Source organism: Falco naumanni, chromosome 4 (genome assembly GCF_017639655.2).
Source record: "Falco naumanni isolate bFalNau1 chromosome 4, bFalNau1.pat, whole genome shotgun sequence".
Lineage (NCBI taxonomy): Eukaryota > Metazoa > Chordata > Aves > Falconiformes > Falconidae > Falco > Falco naumanni.
The window spans coordinates 108,792,717-108,813,538 of NC_054057.1; the positions used below are offsets into that span (position 1 = coordinate 108,792,717).

At 45.3% G+C, this 20,822-nt stretch overlaps 4 protein-coding genes across 9 annotated transcripts in view; all 4 read right to left on the reverse strand.

Moving 5' to 3' along the window:
* The window catches only part of HDAC11 (histone deacetylase 11), a 31,010-nt gene extending 24,708 nt beyond the window's left edge, over positions 1-6,302 (reverse strand). For 2 of the 4 annotated variants that reach the window (XM_040591291.1, XM_040591289.1), the window contains exons 1-3: positions 6,171-6,302; positions 4,442-4,590; positions 1,261-1,361 (exon numbers count right to left, since the gene is read on the reverse strand). In XM_040591291.1, the coding sequence (XP_040447225.1) occupies positions 1,261-1,361; positions 4,442-4,590; positions 6,171-6,172 (252 nt within the window). In that variant the 5' untranslated portion in view covers positions 6,173-6,302. The remainder of the gene's footprint in view (positions 1-1,260; positions 1,362-4,441; positions 4,591-6,170) is intronic. The other 2 variants (XM_040591292.1, XM_040591290.1) reach the window with 1 other exon arrangement.
* The window catches only part of LOC121086882 (DNA-directed RNA polymerase II subunit RPB1-like), a 527,323-nt gene that overhangs the window by 489,930 nt on the left and 16,571 nt on the right, over positions 1-20,822 (reverse strand). Inside the window, exons 3-5 of one of the 2 annotated variants that reach the window (XM_040591296.1) lie at positions 19,634-19,696; positions 19,027-19,201; positions 18,321-18,660 (exon numbers count right to left, since the gene is read on the reverse strand). The exons of the other annotated variant lie outside the window; for it this stretch is intronic. Coding sequence (XP_040447230.1) covers positions 18,342-18,660; positions 19,027-19,201; positions 19,634-19,696 — 557 coding nt within the window. The 3' untranslated portion in view covers positions 18,321-18,341. Of the gene's footprint in view, positions 1-18,320; positions 18,661-19,026; positions 19,202-19,633; positions 19,697-20,822 lie in introns of those variants that run through there. 2 annotated transcript variants of the gene reach the window in all.
* The window catches only part of LOC121086932 (translation initiation factor IF-2-like), a 533,674-nt gene that overhangs the window by 482,698 nt on the left and 30,154 nt on the right, over positions 1-20,822 (reverse strand). The gene's annotated exons all lie outside the window — the stretch shown is intronic.
* Positions 1-20,822, reverse strand: part of LOC121086877 — a 503,078-nt gene that overhangs the window by 473,958 nt on the left and 8,298 nt on the right. The gene's annotated exons all lie outside the window — the stretch shown is intronic.

The window sequence follows — 20,822 nt, forward strand, 5'->3', positions numbered from 1 at the left end:
TTAAACACATCTGAATGCACCAAGACACAAACTATATAGACAATTCCCTATGAAGCCATCCTGCAGGTACTAAAAATATTATTATGGTATTCCAAAGTGAGCTATGCACATTACTACACCCTGCTTCAAAGAAGTGATTCAGTAAAAAGAGGTGGGTGGCTCTGTGGAATTAAAAGCTCAGTATCAAGAATAGCTGCAATAAGTTCACATCTAAGGATGTACGAAATTGCACTAACTTTATAGCACTGAATGAGGAACCATAAGAGAAGTCAGAAAAAGAGTAAGAGTGTAAAAAGTTCACACAAATAATAGGTCTCTTACACACAAAAATAAAATATTCCAGAAATAGAAGTACAAGGACTCTTTCACTGTGGAAGGGCAAAGGTGACTCAAAATAACTTATTCTGAATATGAACTGGAAGACTATTTTTCACACAAATCCCTTCTCTGCCCTCTAAATAGAGTTTCAAAATAAAAGCAACATCACCTGTGCTCATCTATCATCCAATTCCACCTACAGATAACTGAATATATTCAGAAACAGAGATCTCACATGTTTATGTTTTAAAGTTACACTGAAGTTTAACAAATGGATGTTTCATTTAGAAATAGCCAATGAAAGCTCTTTATCCCCTGTGAATATGTAATCCTGTATGAACTGGTATTGGAAACCTTCACACACAGGTAACATGCAAGGTTATGCCCCTACACTGATCCTTCTACTCTCTCCACACTCCCCTACACTGGCAGTGTCTAAGTATGAAGCCAGTACTTCCCCACACAACAGAATCCCTGCACAGATGCTCCTTTGAGATTACATAAAGCCCAAACCCATAAAACAATACTTGCTTTATAAAACATCAGATTAAGTACTCCTTTTTAGTGCTCTCCAATGTTTTTTCAATTGCAGAACTGCATTTTACCAGAGTAAATCAAGATTTACATTTTTGAAACTAAAACCCTGGTACAAAGGAGAATATTATCTACATCTCAAACATTAAAATCTTCCTTATGTTCATTTAACCTTCCTGAAATATCATTTCAGGTCACCTGTGGAGCATGGTAGACCCTCTACACTATGAATTGCCTACCATTTCTATGTTTTTCTTTCAGTATTCTCAATGACAATGTTATCGATATCAAAATACACCATCCCATAATCTGTAATCTTGACTCTATAACAAATCCAGTAGGATATCTGTTGCCTTTGACACTAATTCCAGACAGTTTGCTTGAAAAACACTTTAATATGTACAGCACCTTTAATTTATTAAGGTAGCGCCTTGTGTGAACAACCAAGAGATCTTCATCAGTAGCTTCCCGTGCCTGTACAATCAAGTCATCTGCAATTAGTTTTTCTTCTGAAACAGGAGAGAAATAACAATTGGCATTGTATACCACTGCTTAACTTCCCATATTGCACCCTGCCAAAGAAGCTGCTTTGACCTTTACGTGATAAAAGTTGTTTCAGTGCTTTACATTACAGATGAATTTGTTTACTCAGAGTTTACTAATTTCCCAAATACATATCCTCTATACATATTAAGCTATTAAAGTAGCATGTATATCCTAAATTCTGATACACTCTGAAAGCTTTCTGTAAACTTGGTAACTTCTTGTTTAAACTGAAAGAAGAGACAGGTAGTCACAGCAGATGGACAGACACAAAAGAATCACAAGACTCCTTACAGTCTAGGGCATGACATACTGGGGAAACGTTGGTGCTCATACCATCAAATACTCATCATTTTTAAACATGCTTTAAGAAATTCCACAGATGACACTAGTACTTAATTCCCTACATCAGAGTAGAATTAAAAAAAAAAAAACAAACCCAAACAAAATAATTGCTTGGATGTTCATAGAAGCAAACATGCTTAATTAGGGTATTTCTGTCACACCCCTACCTCCATTTGATTTCAAGAAATACTCATGACAGCAATTATTTCTTCCCCTTAGAGAGCAAAAGGTAGTTTATTTTAAAACCTAGTTTTATAAGAACAAGGTACAAAATATCACTCCAAGAATTCAGAATGTGATTATAGACAATACATTTGAACACATACATGTGGGCATACTCGCCAGAAAGTTCAAATTAGGGTCAACTACAAAAGCCAAGCAGTGCATATGATCACTACAAACAACAAATACAAGGCATCACGCTGATCTTCCCAGACAAATTTTGATATTTAACTGATGCATGGCTGCAGTCTTCTAAGACCGTAACTTTTTTCTAACTTTATACTTGGAGGAGGAAGAAAGCAACTCACAAATGTGAGAGATTTTGTTCTGAAGTGTTATACAAGAATGGCACCTGCAACAATATTTGTTTTGGCAGGCTTACATCTCTCCTGACTGAGCCTTGAGAAACATTTCATTCACTGGTGTCAGACAGAAAGCCAAACTGCTAACAGTTTCATTCTTGACGAAGGAGAAGGTAACTGTAGAAAGACTTTCACTGGTAATTTGCTAGAAGATGATAGGGAACAGTGTACGTCAGCTGTTGCCAAGAGTTGTCAAAGAGCCAGAGAAAACCAAGAGCACCTTAAGGTATCCTGTGGCTTCTCTCTCCCTCACAAAGCAAGGAGAGTAAAACAATTGGGAAAACTGATTTTTTTGTGAAAGAGAGTAAAGAGTGGACACCACACAGAAAAGAGCTAGAGGAAAAGATGACACCAAGCAGGAGCAGAAAGGCAAAGGTTTTGATTAGTTAAGAAAACAGTCATCGAACCCAAGACTTAATTAAGGTTGACAGGGAAGATCCAAAACTCAGCTACTAAATGGAGTGTTAGAATTTGTTTAGCCTTGGCTAAATTAACACAAGACAGCCTAAAGCCAGAAGGGCAATACTTCCAACTGCAAAAGACCATCAGTTGAAGGAGTCATCAACCACATAAATGGAAGAGGCCTGGCTCTTGGACCACCTTTGCCTTGGCCAGAGAAAAAGCCCTTTTTTTTTTTTTAACTTGATCACAAGCTTAAACTTTAGAAGAAGAGATTCCAAGATTTTATAGGCCCTGATCCCAATCTTGGTTCTTACATTTGTATTTCCTTAATGTGTTTCTGCCTTTATCTTCCAACTGCAATGAGCACCATCACAAAGTGTTCTGCCTGTCACCAGAGGCGTTTCAAAGCTCTTCCCAAACATTATCAGAGTAATATCATAAGGTTGATAAAGAATGGATTTATACAAGCTGCACTTATCTTTCAGCCTGGAAAGTGCCATTTGCCGCCAACACACTGTCTGCAGTCCAAGTTGAATAACTGAGTTACTTAACACCTGTAGTTTCACAAGCCACAAGGAATGACCCTGCTCTTGCTACACCAGGTGTTAAGCAATGGCAGCACAAGGCTATAGCAAGCTATGCAAAGTACTCCCAAACTGCAATTCAGATCTTGCAAGCTAGACCATTTGTAAGCTTGCAGCCAACACAGGAAGGATTTTCCATTCACTGATACAAAACTGAAGTCCACGTCCTGTTTTAGAGCCAGGCTTGGTCCTCTAAAGAAAGAAAAAACTGTAACTGCAAACAGCAGCTATCCTCAAGAGGAAACTTAAAAGGAAATATTGCTCTCATACATCAATTTAGAACTGAAAGTCTCTGAATCATTAAAAACCTGTTAAGTATTAAAACATGGCACCCTGTGCTACGTCCATAAGGCTCTAGCATTCTGCACCTAACAGGCTAGGCTGCAAGTCAAGATTCTGGTGCTTACTTCAGAGGTGGAAATAATTCTCAGATGTCCTGTATGAATGTTTCTTGTAAAGGCCAAGCAATGAAATTCTGCTTACTTCATGCTTTCATTCAAATCACAAAGACCAGAAATATTTCAAGATGGTCTAAAACATCGCTATGCTCATATTTTTCCCTCCTCCTTTTTACTCAGTCTTGTAAAGCTCTGGGCCAGATCTAAATGAAACAAACTAGTTGCTCTGACCAGTACTACTCTGCCTCTGGGGAGAAAAATAATTTCATTAACTTGAATTTTGAATCACATTTTAGTCTTCATAAACAGCATGACAAAGCTGAAACCAAAATTGTGGGTTCATTTAATGGAGCACGCTACAAAATACATTTTCAAAGGACTGTGAAACAAAACTTTGTATTAAAAAGCCCTGGTGTGGTATGTTTGCTCTAACATTATAATTTCATCATTTAAATACTTCGCAGACAAGATCTTTACCACCATGTAACACAACATCCAAACAACCTCAGAAATCCCACAATCAATTTAACTTGTTAATATTTAAGTCTGCAAATATATAAGAATACTAAAGCACTCCAGATATGATTAAAGGACATGGCTTAAATCTACAGAATGAGCAATGAAGATGTAAAGTCACTATTATAGTGGCAATTATTAATGTCTGCACTAATTACATAATTCCTATTAGCTTTTGTGCAAATGTTGGTCAGAGAGGTATCTTCTGTTATTTTACCTTTCAAGAAGTTGATTACTTTTCCCCATTTCCCTGCATCGAATGGATGCAGTTTCTCAAGTCCCATAAACGTGATGTTGTAGTCTGGAGAATATACGATAGGCCAGCATGCCGATGGAGGATCCTCATACAACTCAGTTCTGTGAGGCCTTGAAAAGCCAAAAAGAAACTAGTCACCATTTTTAGCAACTGTTTACAAAGCTGATTTTTTTTTCTTCACTGCAAACCTAAATTAAAAATTAGAATCCTTATTAATACCAACTTTGTATTAGGAATGGTTCCCAAGGATGCTATCTCCAATGGTTACTGAAGGAAAAATTTGGTTAACTGCTCCTCAGCAGCAGGGTCAGGGAGAGTAACATCCCTCACTTCCAACCATTACAGTTAAACTCTTGACCTGACCAGTAGTGGGGGGGGGGGGGAAAAAAGAGTAACTGAAGGCTGAAGAACATACTAGTGAGTTATGCACATAAAGATCATGGCAGACTTTAATTAATGGAAACATGGGATTCACTCCCCTCATGTGTCCAAGTTCATCAAGCAGCACCTCTACCTTAGAAAGTGAATCCAGTTTTACAAACATCACCTTCAACAAATGTGTTACTAGACCCACATTTTAAAGTCTGTATCAAAACACAATTGAAAAAAACAAAGTACGCTGCTCATAGACACGACACTTTAACACCACTAGATTGGAAAGATTTCTAGGATCCCTTCCTAGGAGCAAGAGATCATTTTGTGACCAGCTCAGCACCAGTAAAGAATTTTGTATTTGTGTAGAGTGCAACCACAGGACAGGGTCTCAGCTCTAGAACTCATGCCAGTGACCCTTAACCAGTTTCTCTTTACCCCCAGCCCAAAGTCTTGTATTCTCCAAACCCGAGGAGAGAAGGCAAAGCCAGCTGAGAGCCCTCTTTGACAAGCCGTTAAAGGAAGGGGCTGCCAGCGCCATGCCCTGCGCTCACAGAGGCACACGCCAGCACCCCAGGAACACCTGCGCGCTGACCGCTCAGCCTGTCCCAGCAGCTGAGGCCGCCTTGCCCTGCCCGCTCTCCCTCCCTCGGAATTAGCTGAACTTTGCAAAAGATTTCCATGCTCACTGAGCAAGACAGAAGGGCCCTTTGTCAGGTGAACAATACAGACAGAAACACCCTTACTGCCAGCGTAAACATGCTCAAAAACACCCTTTTAAAATCTCGTTAAAAACAAAACGGAACACATTAACCAAACACGAAAACAAAAGAGGTTTTTCTCCACAGCCTTGCAGCTCGCACGCCTCCCGAAGCCCGAGCCCGGCTCCTCGGCCCCTTCCCGCGTCCACGCACGGGCCGCTACGCGCCCCCGGCCCCTTCCTCCCCCCGCCTACCACCGGGCCGCGGCCCCGCGGGCAGGGGACGTTCCCGACCCCCTCCCCGGCTGACAAAGGGAAGCCCCAGTGGGAGGCGGCCGGCCTGCCGTAAGCGCGGCGGCTCCCCCTGGCTTTCCGCCGCTGCTCTCAGGCGGCCCAAGCCGGCCGATGCCGACGCGGGCAGAGGGAGGCTGGGCCCGCGGCGGCGAAGCGGCGCTGCCGCTGTCCCTGGGGCTCCGTGGGCGCACCCGGCGGCCCTGCCCGTAGGAAGGGGCGGGCCGCGGGCACCTGAGTCCGGCAGGCCTCGGACAGGCCCTGCCCGCCGCCTCGAGAACCGCCTCCCACCAACCAAGCAACCCCCCCTGGCCCGGCGGTACTCACATCCCCCCGCCTTCCGCGGCCGCGCTGACCACGGCAGGGCACGCCGCGCAGCGAACCGCAGGCCCGGCGGGCCGGCACCGCCAACCCCACGGCCCCGCCCCGCTGCTGGCCGGTGACACACGGAGGGCCGGGCGGGCCGTGGCGTTGGCGGCCGCCCCCAGGGCCGGCCGGGCGGCGGGGCCCGTGCGGAGCCTCTGCGGGGGCGGAGCGCTGCTGCCCGGGGGGGCGGGGCCCTGTGGGGGGTGGGGCGAGGGGGCCCTGCGGAGCTCCTGAGCGGGCGGCAGGGCGAGGGGTGGGGACAGCTCTCGCCTGTGGAAGAATCCAGGCTTGTGCTGTAACGGCTGCGGGAAAAGTGTTTGCCGCCATCTTATACGTGGGCACCGAGGATGGTGCAAGACCAAGCGGGCGTTTAGTAGGGGATCCGAGGTGTCTCGGGAAGGGCCGTGGGTCTGACGTGGGATTTAGAAAGAGTCGACCCCAGTGTTCATTTTTTGCGTCAGCTATTGCCGTGATTTTATATCAAGGGCCTCAAAGCGATTCCACACACACACACACACACACACAAAAAATTGGACAGGAAAATACGACTCTCATTATAAAATAAATCAACAAGCTGTGGGTAGGTGCAGAGACATGGCATGTCAGCAGCAGAATGAGGAAAATTAAGGTGAAACTGTGCTGTTACCGAGCTGAGCAACAAAACGCCTGCTGATTATGTCAGGTCTGGATTCCCCCAAGGAACATGATCCCTAAATTCAGGCACACCAGAAAAATCAGCTAGTTTCAAGCCAAGAGCTAATATCTAAGTGTACTTTACTAATCCTGCCTGAATACATACAAAAAAGCATTTCTTATGCAGTCATACACCTAAATCAATAAACCATAATGAAAAATGGTCCATTAATAGCAGCAGTATCTATCACACCAAGGATAAATGTACAGAAGCATACTGAGAAGCACTCTTTTTCTCTGAGGAGCAATGTCGTCTGTTTATCAGAGTTCCAGACTGTTATAAATTGAGACCACAATGGATCATAATCCAATTAAAATTTTATTAATTATAGCAAGTAGAATATGAGCAAAGACAGCGCTGGACGACAGGGGAGTCTGCGCTCCACCAACTGCCGTACTGAGCAGTTCAAACAGTCCCTTTTTATACATCTTTACTTCCATGTTCATGAGGTAGTGGAGTCATGCTTTTGTTGTTAGGGGGGGTCGTTTTCTGCCTCCTGCTGGTCTTCCTCCTTTGTCTCATTGCCCTGTTTCTGTCGGTTCCTGGACACCTGGTGGCATCCTGGACACTTGGCGGTGATCTTATCTTTTCACAAGTGGCATCCTGCACACCTGGCGGTGATCGTATCTTTTCACAAGCAGCATCCTGGACACCTGGCGGTTATCTTATCTTTTGTTGTCTAATCTTTACATTTACATATGGGCTTAACATAAATTTAAATAAACAATACCCTAGTCCATAGTTTCTTACAATCCCCCCTTTTTCTTTTTATCCTATTATTGTTTATTAGATGCTACTTTCATTCTCGGCACTGCAAGCAAACCTTTTTCCACAATCCCAACATTTATCGTAACACTCACAAGGTAATACGTCACAATTACAATAGGCATAATTGCGTAATACATATAATAATAACATACAAAACCAAAACTTAAAAATAAAAATTTTCTTAACACATTCCCTTTTTTTTTTTTTTTACATGCGTCACTATCATGGCTAGACTATAGGGATTTCGCATGCGCGGTCTTTCCAGATTTTTCCAACACATTCTGTGGTGCTTTAAAATCGCGCATGCGCATGCTCAAAGGTATACACGGACCATTCGCGTGACAAACAATGGCTACTGCGCGCCCAGATGAAATCCCAAACCCCTTTCCCGAGCTTACCACTCCGGTAAGTCTGTTAATGGTAACATTTATGGCACTATGGCCAAATGACAGGTCCCAGTTTTCAATGTAAGGTTTTTTACCACCAGACCACCACGTCACCTGCCAGAGAAGAAAGGTCTAGAGTGGACATTTCGCCCTCTGAACATTCTGTAAGGTGAGTGTTCTCAAAAAGTTTAACCTATATGGTTCATTAGAAAGAAGATCAAAATTTTATATATATATATCTTTTTTTTCCTGTTGCTGTTTAGGCAGAGGGTGCGTTTTTCTGTTGTCTCACGTCAAGAACTTATGGCGGAGGTGAAAAAGTATAAAAGGCGTTTCCATATCGTCGTCTTTGCGTTCCTGGCGCTTGTTTTTATTGCTATTCTATTTTTTTTTTTACTCAGCTTACATTATTATCTGAATTGTTAAGAGTTAATTGTTTCCAAATTCTTGTTGGCTATTAAAATGTTATTTTGTGTGTACATTTTGTCATACTACTCGCATTTGTTTAACGCCATCGGGTGAAACCATAATAGCAAATTGCATGTTAGTTATAACGTGTTGAATTAATCTTATAAACATGGAACAACACATGGCAAAAACAATAAGGTGGCTAATCCACATAACAAATAAAATAGGATTCATTTTACCCAGGGGCTCCCGAGAAGCCAGGAAAACAAGTCAATATTCGTCTTTCCAAGTTCAGACGGGAACATGGGCTAACTTCCCTATCTCTGATGTGATTTGTTTAACTACCTCACCATTGTCATCAATTTTCAAACAACAATTGGAAACATTTACTTTACCACAAACACCTCTTTCTTTGGCTAGCAGGTAGTCCAGAACCATCCTGTGTTGATAAATTGTATTTAACATCACAAGCTTTAGCTGTTTGATTAATAATAATTTCCAAGACAGCCTGTAGACGAATGATATGATTCAGATTGTAGATAGGTTCTCGAGCGCCGTTAATAAGTTCATTAGGATTCCAAGTTGCAGGTTTATAATACTGTATGATACGTTGGGGTGTCCATTCATTTAATAAATATTGGTACCCCCTCAATTCTTGGGAGTCTGGAAAAATCAACTTGCCACTGTTGCCCTGGCTAATTTTCAAACACATTTCACATCGCTGAGTCACCTGTTTTATTACAGTATACAAGTTCTGCCCTATCAATTTCTGATTTAGACTTTTATATAAATTATCAGCTCCCCAATGCATCTTATTATGTTCTATTACGGCTGTGGTCCATATTAAATTGGATGGTACCACTATACGACCATCCCTCAAATAAGTCCACTTATTTATTTTATCATTCATGTCCTGAATGACCTTTAAGTTTTCTTTAGAATAATTTGGCTCCTGATCTGTACTTACAGTTTGGATTTTACCATCTGGTATTTAGGATAATTCCTTTTTTCCTACCTCCTCTACTACTTGTATGGCTTCATGGTCGGCCAGGCAGTTTCCAGTTTCCAAATCAGTGCCTTAATGGGCCATCTTATGTTCTTCCTTCCTGGAAGACCCTCTTATAACAGAGGGGGCCATTCCTCACATCAAGGTCTGGCATGGCATATGTCCCCACCGCTCAACGCCTACTGGGTTGCAGCCAGCAGCAGAGCTCAAGATCTTTCTTGGTGGCAAACACAGAGACCAACCCAGTCTTGCCCTTGATTGTGGTAGGAGGCACTTGACCAACCTTATTCCTTGTACTTTGTTGTCAATGCAAAGTTTCATTTGCACATCCCATAACAAGTCACAGTCATGGTAAAACACAGATTTACATTAGTAGAACTACTACAGAGTGTATTTTATTTTAGTTTTTATGCAATATTCCCCACAGCCTTGCTGACCAAGGGATATTGTTTTACCTGAACTAGGCAGGCCTCCTGTTTATCATTTCTACTCTAACAGGTAAAGCATTTTTTTCCTTACCTGGAATTTACTTTCAGATATACCTGGTTAAAGATTTCTTTTACTTCAGGGAGGTCCTCTCTTCCACTTTTCTGTTGAATTAAAGATAAGCTCAACATTTTAGTTAATTGATCATTTTTAACTTTTGGTTTCATTTCCCCTTCTTTAAACGTCTAGATGTTCTAATAAATCTCTTCCTAACAAAGATTTTGGAGATTTTGGCATTCTTATTTGTTTTCTTAGTTTGTACTTTAAAAGTTTCAGGTTATTTTCCTGGCGGCCAGCAGCTCCCACAACTGTAACAAATTCTTTTCACTGAAGTTTAACACCAAATAAGTTGGTTTTATATTCACCAACTTTTCTACATCACGATTACCTTAGTAAAAATCAACTCGAACCTTTATCCAGTCCTATTCACAACCAACTTTCAAACATCTAAATTTCCCCATCAGAGATTCACCTTTACTCTCCTCAGACCCGCTGCCTGCCCTTGAGGGGCCGTTACCGGTCCTGTTGTGCTGCAAATGCTGCAGCAATTGGGGTGACATTGTCAGGTCCTTCTGCTCAATTGTCAGCAACAGCAACCCCCTCCTCCTCACCATCAGAAGGGTTCGGGGCAGGAGATGCTGTTCCTGCTCTGCAGGTTACACAAGCCTGCCTCTGCAGCAGCACTTCTGTTTTAACTCTTTCTTACCCTGAATGCAAATCTGCTACTTGTTGCTTTAAGTCTGTGTTATTACATATCAGCCTTTGCAGGCAAATAGCAAACACCCTGCCATGCATCCAGCGTGACTGAGCCGCACCTTCGAGGGGATACGGGGGTTTGTACAAACTCACCCCAATACTTTAACACTTTCACAGGGTTTTTTGACTCTCCACCCCCCCGGCTTCAGATCTTACATACATTAGCACAAGTTTTTTATCTTACAACGTGTTTCATTCTGGTTGCTCCATAGAAGGAACCACAACCTCCCCTCTGATCCTTTTCCATTGCTAATATTAAGGGATCTTGTGGAGCTAGGTTAATACCACACTCTTTTGCCACTCTGGGTGATTCCTCAGAGTGAAAAACATACCAGCATACATTACTTCATCCCATTTTTCTTCTCGCCTTAAAAATAACATTAATTTTAACAAAACATTATAATTCAGTGTGCCGTTTAAGGGCCATTTTCTCTGTCCCCTAACTTATACAGGGGCCACCACTGATTGCAGTACTTAGCCAAAGTTCTCTTATTCACGCTTCCCCCAGCTGCCCCCCCCCATTTCCTTCCAGTGACCTTTCTTACTATTATCTCAATCGCTATCCCAGCCACAGAGACTCTAAATTCACTTACAGCTCTCTCTCTTATCCCAAGGCGTCCAAACCTTACAGTCAGGGCATTCAATTTCTTGTCGCCACCATACATATAATAATTCTTTACACCATATACACTTTAAAACATACAGAGGTTCACATTCACCCCTCGGATGTTCAAGACAATAACCACATACCAACATTTGTAATATACTGAATACAGAAATGTTCTCACATTTCCAGAATAAATGAGTATAACAATTATTAATAACCTTGTAATTATTAATTAAAAGGCCACTTTTCTCCACATTCCAGCTTATAAAGCGGCCACCATTGATTACAATATTTTATCAATGTTTTCCTATTCACATTTCCACCAGCGGATCCTCCAATATCCTTCCAATGACTCAAAACACACCCTAGCGGATTTTTTTTTTAAAATCCCACCACTCTGCTTTCCTCCCATTTTTCCAGCTTACACTCACAGAACACACTTATCACTTACAGAATTACTACTTACAAAATGCAACACACAGGTATCTTTCTACAGCAACACCAAGAGCTCACTATTATTATCAAAAATATAGCCAAAATCACAGTAACAATTATCAAAGTCAAATTCCACATTCCATAAATCCGGTAACCAAAATAAGCAACACTGCAGCAAATAAGCTTGAAACAATGAATATTCCATTAACGCCTATACATATTCATTACCTGAACCCGCCTACCCTCTCTTCGTATGCTAATTAGCTTATCAGTCTTTCACGCTTGTGCAGATTCTTCCAAAAATTGTGGGCCGGGGTCTTTAGAATGTGGGCAGTGGTCTATGGGAGGAAGGCTGTGGGTCTTCCTCATGGTGTACTTTTCACCTTTTGCTCATTTGCAGTGTTCTTATCAGTCTGAGGTAATTTATGCCCTTGCTGGCCATCTGCTTTTCTTGCTTAATTATTTCTTTTACCCTTATCTGTCCTCTCCTGCTGAAGTGTTCCACTAAAGTTTTTCCCATGATTTTGCCACAAACTGAGTTTTGAGGAGCGCTTGCCCTAAAGGGTTGTCTGGATTTACCCCAGAGTACAGCTGAAGGGCTTTCCTCAGTTGTTCCAACCACTCAGTGGGGCTCTCATCTTTCTTTTGCATTTCATTAAATGCTTTATTGATATTCTGGCCACGGGGTACTGCTTCTCTAATCCCCTGAATTACTATAGTTCTCAGGTCCTGCATATGAGTTTTATGCACCGGATCCTGATTATCCCAATTAGGTCTTTGGAGTGGCCATTTAATATCTGCTTGGGGTCCCTGGGTTTTCCTCCCAATCTTTTTCTGACCCACAGACTGGCCAAAAGACATTTTTAGAAATCTTCTTCCCTCCCCATATCTTAGTACAATATTCTATCATTTTCTGCTTATCTTTCCCTAGGGTTCCAGGGAAATATCTCCAATTGTCTAAGATATATGCCAGAGGGGTATTCTTAGGTACAGTAGGTACCCTTCCCATGGGAGTCGAAGGCTTGCTGCCCTTCGCCCCCATCTTCTGGAATATCCACAAACATACACTCACTCGCTCCCCTTGTTCCTGGCCCAGTCCCTCGCGGGAGATGGGAAACGCAGTACTTAAGAGTCCACACTCGCTTGGTTCAGTATATCGAACCTCTCACTCGTTATATTCCAGGAAACCCAATCCCGCCCGAACGGCAAACCTTGCGAACAAATTCGCAATATACTTACGCGTCCTGCGTCTTCGTCCGGACTCCCGTGCACAGAATTTTTATGGGATTTTACCGGTTTCTCCTTTGCTCATTATTCTAGAATTTAGGTTCGTCGGTAAGGTTGGAGTAAGCTGTTGGTCGCGGGGCCGCGAAATGTCGCGGGGCGCCTCCCCGGAGGACCAAAGCCCACCGTTCCTTATCCGAGTCACGGCACCAGAAATTGTTATAAATTGAGACCACAATGGATCATAATCCAATTAAAATTTTATTAATTATAGCAAGTAGAATATGAGCAAAGACAGCGCTGGACGACAGGGGAGTCTGCGCTCCACCAACTGCCGTACTGAGCAGTTCAAACAGTCCCTTTTTATACATCTTTACTTCCATGTTCATGAGGTAGTGGAGTCATGCTTTTGTTGTTAGGGGGGGGTCGTTTTCTGCCTCCTGCTGGTCTTCCTCCTTTGTCTCATTGCCCTGTTTCTGTCGGTTCCTGGACACCTGGTGGCATCCTGGACACTTGGCGGTGATCTTATCTTTTCACAAGTGGCATCCTGCACACCTGGCGGTGATCGTATCTTTTCACAAGCAGCATCCTGGACACCTGGCGGTTATCTTATCTTTTGTTGTCTAATCTTTACATTTACATATGGGCTTAACATAAATTTAAATAAACAATACCCTAGTCCATAGTTTCTTACACAGACAAATGTTGATGTGAGGTCCCTGTGAGGCGACTCCCGCCCAGCAGCTGCCCGCCACAGGGCCCGGCCCAGTCCCTCGTCCGCAGCAACCTGGGGAAAACCTGCTTCAGGAAGGGTGAAACACCACGGAGAGAAGAGTTGTGAGGGAAAAAAATGTGAGGCAGAGCCCTGCGAGCACGGAGGGCAGGGAAGGAGGGAGCTGCGGGCGGGGGATTGCCCTGCAGCCCCCGGAGGGGAGGCCTGTGCCCCCGAGGGATCGCAGCCCGCGGCGGGCGCTGGCGCTGGAGCCGGGGAGAAGCGCGGGCGGGAAGGAGCCGCAGCGAGGCGCTGCCATGAGCTGAGCAGCCCCCCACTTCGCCGGCGCCACCCGGAGGGGGCAGAGGAGGCGAGTGATGCGAGAAAATACAGTGAAAAACCTAAAACTCTACAGGCAGGAGGTGTATAGATAACAGGAACCATCAAGAGGCAGGCAGGAGCCTCACTGGCTGCGAGAGAAGGTCTGAGGCGCGGGCCGCTCAGCACTTCAGAAGGGACAATCAGTACAGGTGCAGATGGGCTCCACAAGAATGTAAATCAGTAGCCTTCTGGCAAAGGATGTGCTAATTGCTGAAAGAAAAACTACTGAAGTGATAAGACTCAAGGACACTAGGATAAAATAATTGTGGAAGTGGTAGATAACAAATGCGCCCCCCGCCCCCGAACTCGGGGAGCATGCCCAGTAAATTTAAAATGAACTGTACCTTTAAATCGAAGTGAGAAAGCAACTAACCAATAATTAGTTAGTAGGTGTAGACTTTGGCCAGAACTAACCAACTTCACTTATAAATATGTATTGTGAGTACAACTAGGTGTGCAAGTTAGGCCCAAGATATGCAAGAGAATGACCAGTGCTGAATATTTTGGACGTTCTCTGAGCTCCAGTTTTCTGCCAGCAGTTTTTTTCAAGGCAAATGGATTAGGAAACCTTACAGCATAGTAGAAGATACAGAGCTAAGCAAATAATGACATTTTTGGTTCACTAGCCACTCTGAAAAAAAACTTTTTTGAAGACAGTTTGGGGTTCAAATACATTTTTCAGCATTTTAAACAAAGTGAAATATTTTGATTAAAAAAAATCAGACTCAAACAAATAATAAACTTTTCAATTACTATAACTTCACAAGACGTACTTGAATAGCTGAGCCCATACTTTTGGCTGAAAGATACTTTTAAAAGTTCTGCCAAGTTTTAATCTTCTCTTTACAAATTCAAAAAGCAAGGCAACAAGCATAAGTCAGCAGCAAATTTGAGAAGATGACCTAAGTCTCGTAGAATAAAAGCATATACTTATAACAAGGAAAAAATACAGACAATACGGAACTCTGCCTTCTCTAAACTTCTTGGAATCCTTCAAAATTAGACCCCAAATACACCATAAAAGTGAGAAAATAGATGAATTACAATCGAGCTGGTATAGAGTACTGATGTTATTTCTCAACTGATAGCTCTATTTCCCTAAGACAAAGGAAATGTTTTCTCCTTATGCCATTTTGCTTGTCAAGACAAAGTGTAACTGGAATGGTTTTGGCAATATTATGGATAACACTGGGGTCGTGTGTTAAGGGACTTTTATTAATTGCTGCATCCTTGAAAGCACAGGCATAATGTAATTGTTATAATAAATAACCAACAACGTATTAACTCTCAAATTTTGGCCTGTTTACCATGCTCTTGGTCTTCCAGATCATTTATCTCATGTTGAAAATGGTAAAAAGCACCTCTAGGAGGACAGACTATGTTCCAAAGAGTAATACTTTTTTATAATGGGGCTCCAGTTTGAAACTGAATCAGATAATGGCCTTGTGCTTCCAGGGGACTCTTTCCAGGCTGTTCATGTGATTGGGCTCTTTAAAGGTCCAGTATCCACTAGTGCAGATACATTTGAAGATGGGTCCCAGAGTCTGAATTGCAAGCAAAATCAACTTCCAGAAGGCAGAAACCGAACTCTGACTAATGTACCATATGAAAGAAACTGGCCTGTCAGACCAGCCAGTATTGTCCCAGTTTATTAAATCTCTTCAAGTAATCTGTTGCGCATTAATTCTTTGGTAGAATGAGGATATTAGGCAAAAGCCTTTCATCAGCTTCTCAAACTTCCATAGAATAGAAAATGTCTTCTTAGTTCTGATGTTCCATGATGGTGAAACTACTTAAACATGTAGTTTCATACTTAAACATACTTGAACACGAGGAATGTTGAAGCACGATAGCTTTCCATATCAAAAATAGTGAAGATAGAGACAAAAGTCATGGTAGCAAATTTATGATATGATGCAAATTGAGACTACAGATCCAGTCATCCAAATGTAGATCAGTGATGTGGTGTATAAGCAATTTGCTGGATGGTCGTGCTGAAAGAGTTGCAATCAAAAGCTCAGCTCGATGGCCAAGTGGCGACCAGTGCCAAGGGCATTCCTCACAGGCATTGACACTGGGACCAGCGCTGCTTAACATGTCTGCAGGCAAAGGCAGCCAGAGGGCTTTGTTCTCCTTTGCTCACATTATTTTGTTTGCACGGAATATGGGGGACTGCTGGGGACCCTCTGTTGTAAGCTGCATGGTAGTGTCTGGCTGCCCAAGAGAAAATGAAATGCTCAGAAGCTGGGAGTGACCTGGTTTGGTGCCCAGGAGCTCTGTGGGGGCTGTCTTGCTCTCCTTCCCAGGCTGGCTTAGGGAAACTGGTTTCACAGAGTTTTATGCTCCCAGGGTTATGTCCAGAACCTGGGCTGTTCTGTGGTGGCTGTGCTATGGGCACGTCTGGTCTGGCTGATGTGAATAAGCTGTAAATAGTATGGTCAAGTTTGTATTCATAAACAATATTCATTTTAATGCATAAATAAGCTTGTAATTGTATAGCGACAAAGGAGTTAAAATGTCTGAAAGATCATATAGACTGTTCTGACAAGGAAGTTGCAAATCTCTGCAAGGAGAGCTGTCCTCCTTATCTGCAAAGCAAGCTGCCCTACCAAGGAGATAATGGGACAGCTGGATGTCCCTGAGTAAAACTACAAGGGGTATTGTAAAAACCCTGGGAAAGATTTCTACAAGTCTGCCAACTCATCACCTTTGAAACACAGCAAAGCATATGCTTCAAAGTGATGTAGTGTGAATGAACTTTAGAATAGAATTAAAGAATAAACATTATGTTTGTTAGCCACTGTAACAATTGTAGATATCATGTACCGCCACATGTTACTCATCTACCTGTGGTGTCTGTTCTGTTATCCTTTGTTAGACATCCGCCTATCTGCTGACCTCCTGTGTTAAAACTTTAGCGAAACACTTCAGCAGGAGAGGACAGATAAGGGTAAAAGAAATAATTAAGCAAGAAAAGCAGATGGCCAGCAAGGGCATAAATTACCTCAGACTGATAAGAACACTGCAAATGTGCAAGACCATCACATAATGAGCAAAAGGTGAAAAGTACACCATGAGGAAGACCTACAGCCTTCCTCCCATAGACCACTGCCCACATTCTAAAGACCCCGGCCCACAATTTTTGGAAGAATCTGCGCAAGCGTGAAAGACTGATAAGCTAATTAGCATACGAAGCGAGGGTAGGCGGGTTCAGGTAATGAATATGTATAGGCATTAATGGAATATTCATTGTTTCATTATATAAATATAAGATGGTCTGCCCCTCTGGGTGTGTACGATTGGTGGAAGGATCCCCCGTACGCCCGGCGCCGACAATAAAGAATACTTAATCACTAAGAAATTCTGAAGACGTTCTTTAAAACATGGCCTGCAGCCTGCTGTAGACTTTAGGGCCTTAGGGACAACAAATGATCATAAAATCCTGTCACAGAGAAGAGGATATGGACTTCATCTATCCTCCTGAAAAAAAAACACGTCACTATAATCTAACAGTGAAGCGTCTATTACCTTTTGAGAGTGGTGTGGTGTAGGTAGTAGAGAAAGCCTGCCATCAGTGATGGGGACCTGAGCTGAGCAAAAAAGTGCTGAGAAAAGGTACAAGGCTGCCGCTGCCCTCCCATGCCATGCCTACCGATACTTGGTATTACTCAAGTATACCCAGTTTCTGTTTTCCTCTTAGAAGAAGAAACCATGGGTTCCTGCTGGAATAAATATATAGGAAGAGCCACGGGTTGGCTGCAGAGTTTCACAGTGTAGTGAAAGTCGCCTTGCTACTGTAGCTCACTCTGAGACACCTTCATGTACCTCCTCAGCTTGTTGTAGCCCACGTGGCTGTCATGCTTTTCTAAACCTCAGCAGCAGCAAGTAAAGCTAGGGCCTTGTAGTAGACCCTGCTGTGGTAATAGCACGTCGGGTTTTCATCTAAAAGAGGGCACACTGAGACTAGACATGAGGACAGCAGTTTATTTTTTTATGCTGAGGGGGGTAAAACACATTGGGGCTTTCCCCACGCGCCCGTGCCCAGCTCCTGCCTGCCGACATAGTGGGCATCCACGGCTGCGCCCAGGCGTGGAGCCCAGCCGGTGCTGGTGCCTCGCTTGGTTTGCTGTTGGTACCCCCTGGACACTTGTGTGACAGCCCTGTGTCACACTGTCTTTGGCGGGCAGCGGCTGAGCCCCGAAGCTGTCGTCTGGGGCTCTGTCAGTGCGCCCCCAAATCCTACCCTGCTGTGCGGCTGGAGCAGTGAGCTCAGGGGTGTGTGGGAGTCTCAGGAGGCTCAGAGGGCTTGAAATCCTTGGGGGTTGAGGTCCTTGGAGGGCTGGGGAGCGATGCGGGGCTCTGGGGCTGTGGAGGCTCCTGCGGTTCGTAGATACTCTCCTGGCTCCTCTGCATCATGGTACCTGGGTACGGGCTCGAGCAAGGCGAGTAGTTTGGTGTTTCAGGTGGCAGTGGCGTCTGCTGGCGTGGCATCCAGATCTCAGGGGTGCTGGGGCACCTGCTCTGACTGCTCAGGCACTGGTAGAAGCAGCTCTTTATATGCTGGAGTCTAGAAGCGCCAGCGCCGGGCCTGTGGAGAGAGGAGGCCGCTGAGGCGCTCAGCTGCAGAGGGGGCGCACGGACTGTCCCCCACAGCACGGCCCAGAGCTGGCAAGGCTCCCCAGCACGGGCAGAGCCGCTGGCACGCCTTGGCCGACGTGGACACCCGCACCGCATGGCAGCCCCGAGCAGGGGGACTCCTCAGGGCAGGTTCGGTGGCCATCAGCCAGCGCTACTGGGCGCCTCCCTGGCTGGGGCAATCTCTTGCCCCGCTCTTTCTCGTCCTGCCCTTGCTTTTGGGCAGCCACCAGGCTGCCACTCCGCAGCAGCCTGACTAGAAATGCTTCGTGGCTCTGAGCAGCCATCAGAGGAAGAGGAGGGAGGGAAATGTACTCACGCTTTCTCCTTCCTTCGCCACCAGACCACGACACAGCCCAACACAATTGCAACTTGCAGAAAAACGACAGCTGCTACTGCAGCTATAGTGTACAACTCTCCAGGATCTCTGGGACTGGAAACAGTTGGGGGGCTCAGGGGATTGTAAAGCTCTGTGGGTCTCTTGATGACATCATCTGCAGGAGCAATTAGGAACGTTAGCCCGTCCTGCGCACCACTGGTAAGCGTGCAGCACGATTGATCCGGCCAGGACATTCTCTGTTTCCACCCAGTACTGGTGCCTGGAGGCACGTTCCCACCCCTTGGGGCAGGGTGTCCCACCCAACCAAACCCAGAAGGCCAGAAGGGGAGCACAGGGGGGGCGCAGCTGCTTGACCCTTTGAGTGACACGGGCAGGAACCGTCCCTGCAGCAGCAGTGCCACCCCAGCTCTCCCTCCCCGTGAGACAGTTCCCACACCCCGAGGGGACAGACTCAGGCCTTCTCAAGTGGCACTGAAGCCTTGCCCTCCCCCTAGTGCCTTTTCTCCAGCACAGGCACCGCCTGCAGCACCTCCCAGGTTTCAGGATGTGTCTCCCACTTGGGGACCCCAGCAAGACTGCTCCGTACCTGAGCCCGGTTCATAAGCCTGATTTATCTTGCTGTGGTGGTCTTCTCCAGGCTTTGACGGCACTGCCAAAAAGCAGAGAGGGCAGGTTAAGCCTCAGCGAGTCTCAGGCACAGAGGACACAGTCGGACGGGGAGGTTCCCCCTAAGCCTCTGCCTAGTCTGGGAGTCAGGGCATCGCTGTGGACCTCGGCTCAGGGAGGGATCCCGCTCTGTGCTGCTCCTGTGCCTCTCGGCGGTCACAGCAAGCTCGGGGATGCAGCTAGGGCGGGAGGGACATTTGGCACATTTCCCATATCTGCGGAACATGGTCCCGATGCCTGGAACCCCAAACACTTTCAGCTTTGGCTGCTGCTGTGACTTGCCAGAGTGGGCACTGGGGGAGGAGCCTGCGCCTGGTTCCTACTCCAAGCAACAGCCACGCCTGAGCCTGACCTGCTGGGGGACCAGGAAATTGCAGGCCATCTTTTGGTTTGCATTGCACTTTTGGCAGCGCGTAAAGCGATGCAAAATGCCTTCCTTCAAAGAGGACGGGAAGAAGCTGCAGCCAGTCCGGCCAGGGAAACAGCCCTTTCGAGAAGGGCTCCTCCGCCCTTCCCTGTAAGCACCAGCAACGGTCACGGTTGCCCCATCCCAGCTATCGGTCGGTAGACGGGAGATGCAGCACAGCCCAAGAAGCCTGCCGAACCAGCATCCCCACCGACCTCCAGCATGAGGAAAGGGCAGCCGGCGTCGCCTGGGACCTCGCTCCTGCCTGGAACTGGGCCAGTGGGCAAGCAGTGCTGCCCGTGAGCTGAACACAAGTTCAGCGCTCGCCAGGCCCTCAAATCTGCCTGCCAGCAGACGCCTGCACAAACCAGCTCCGAGCCGTAACGGCAAAACTGGGGCAGCAGCCGCCCCTGGCCCTCCGCTTGAAGCACAACTGGCAGCAGAGGCTCTGCACCATCTCTGTGGCTCAGCTGCCAAATTTCACAGCTAAGGCAGAGTGAAATGTGCCCACTGTGTCCTCTCTCCTGTTCCTCCAACATCTGCCTTAAGAACTCAGATGACTCCCAGGGACAGCAGACAGCTTTGCAAGGCAAAGCTCCACAGGGCGCATCTCTGAGCCCGGCCCGTTCCCTCTCTGCTCTCCTCCATGTCTGCGCATGGGCCACGGACGGAGCAACTTGCTCTTCAGGCGGAAAGAAGCCTA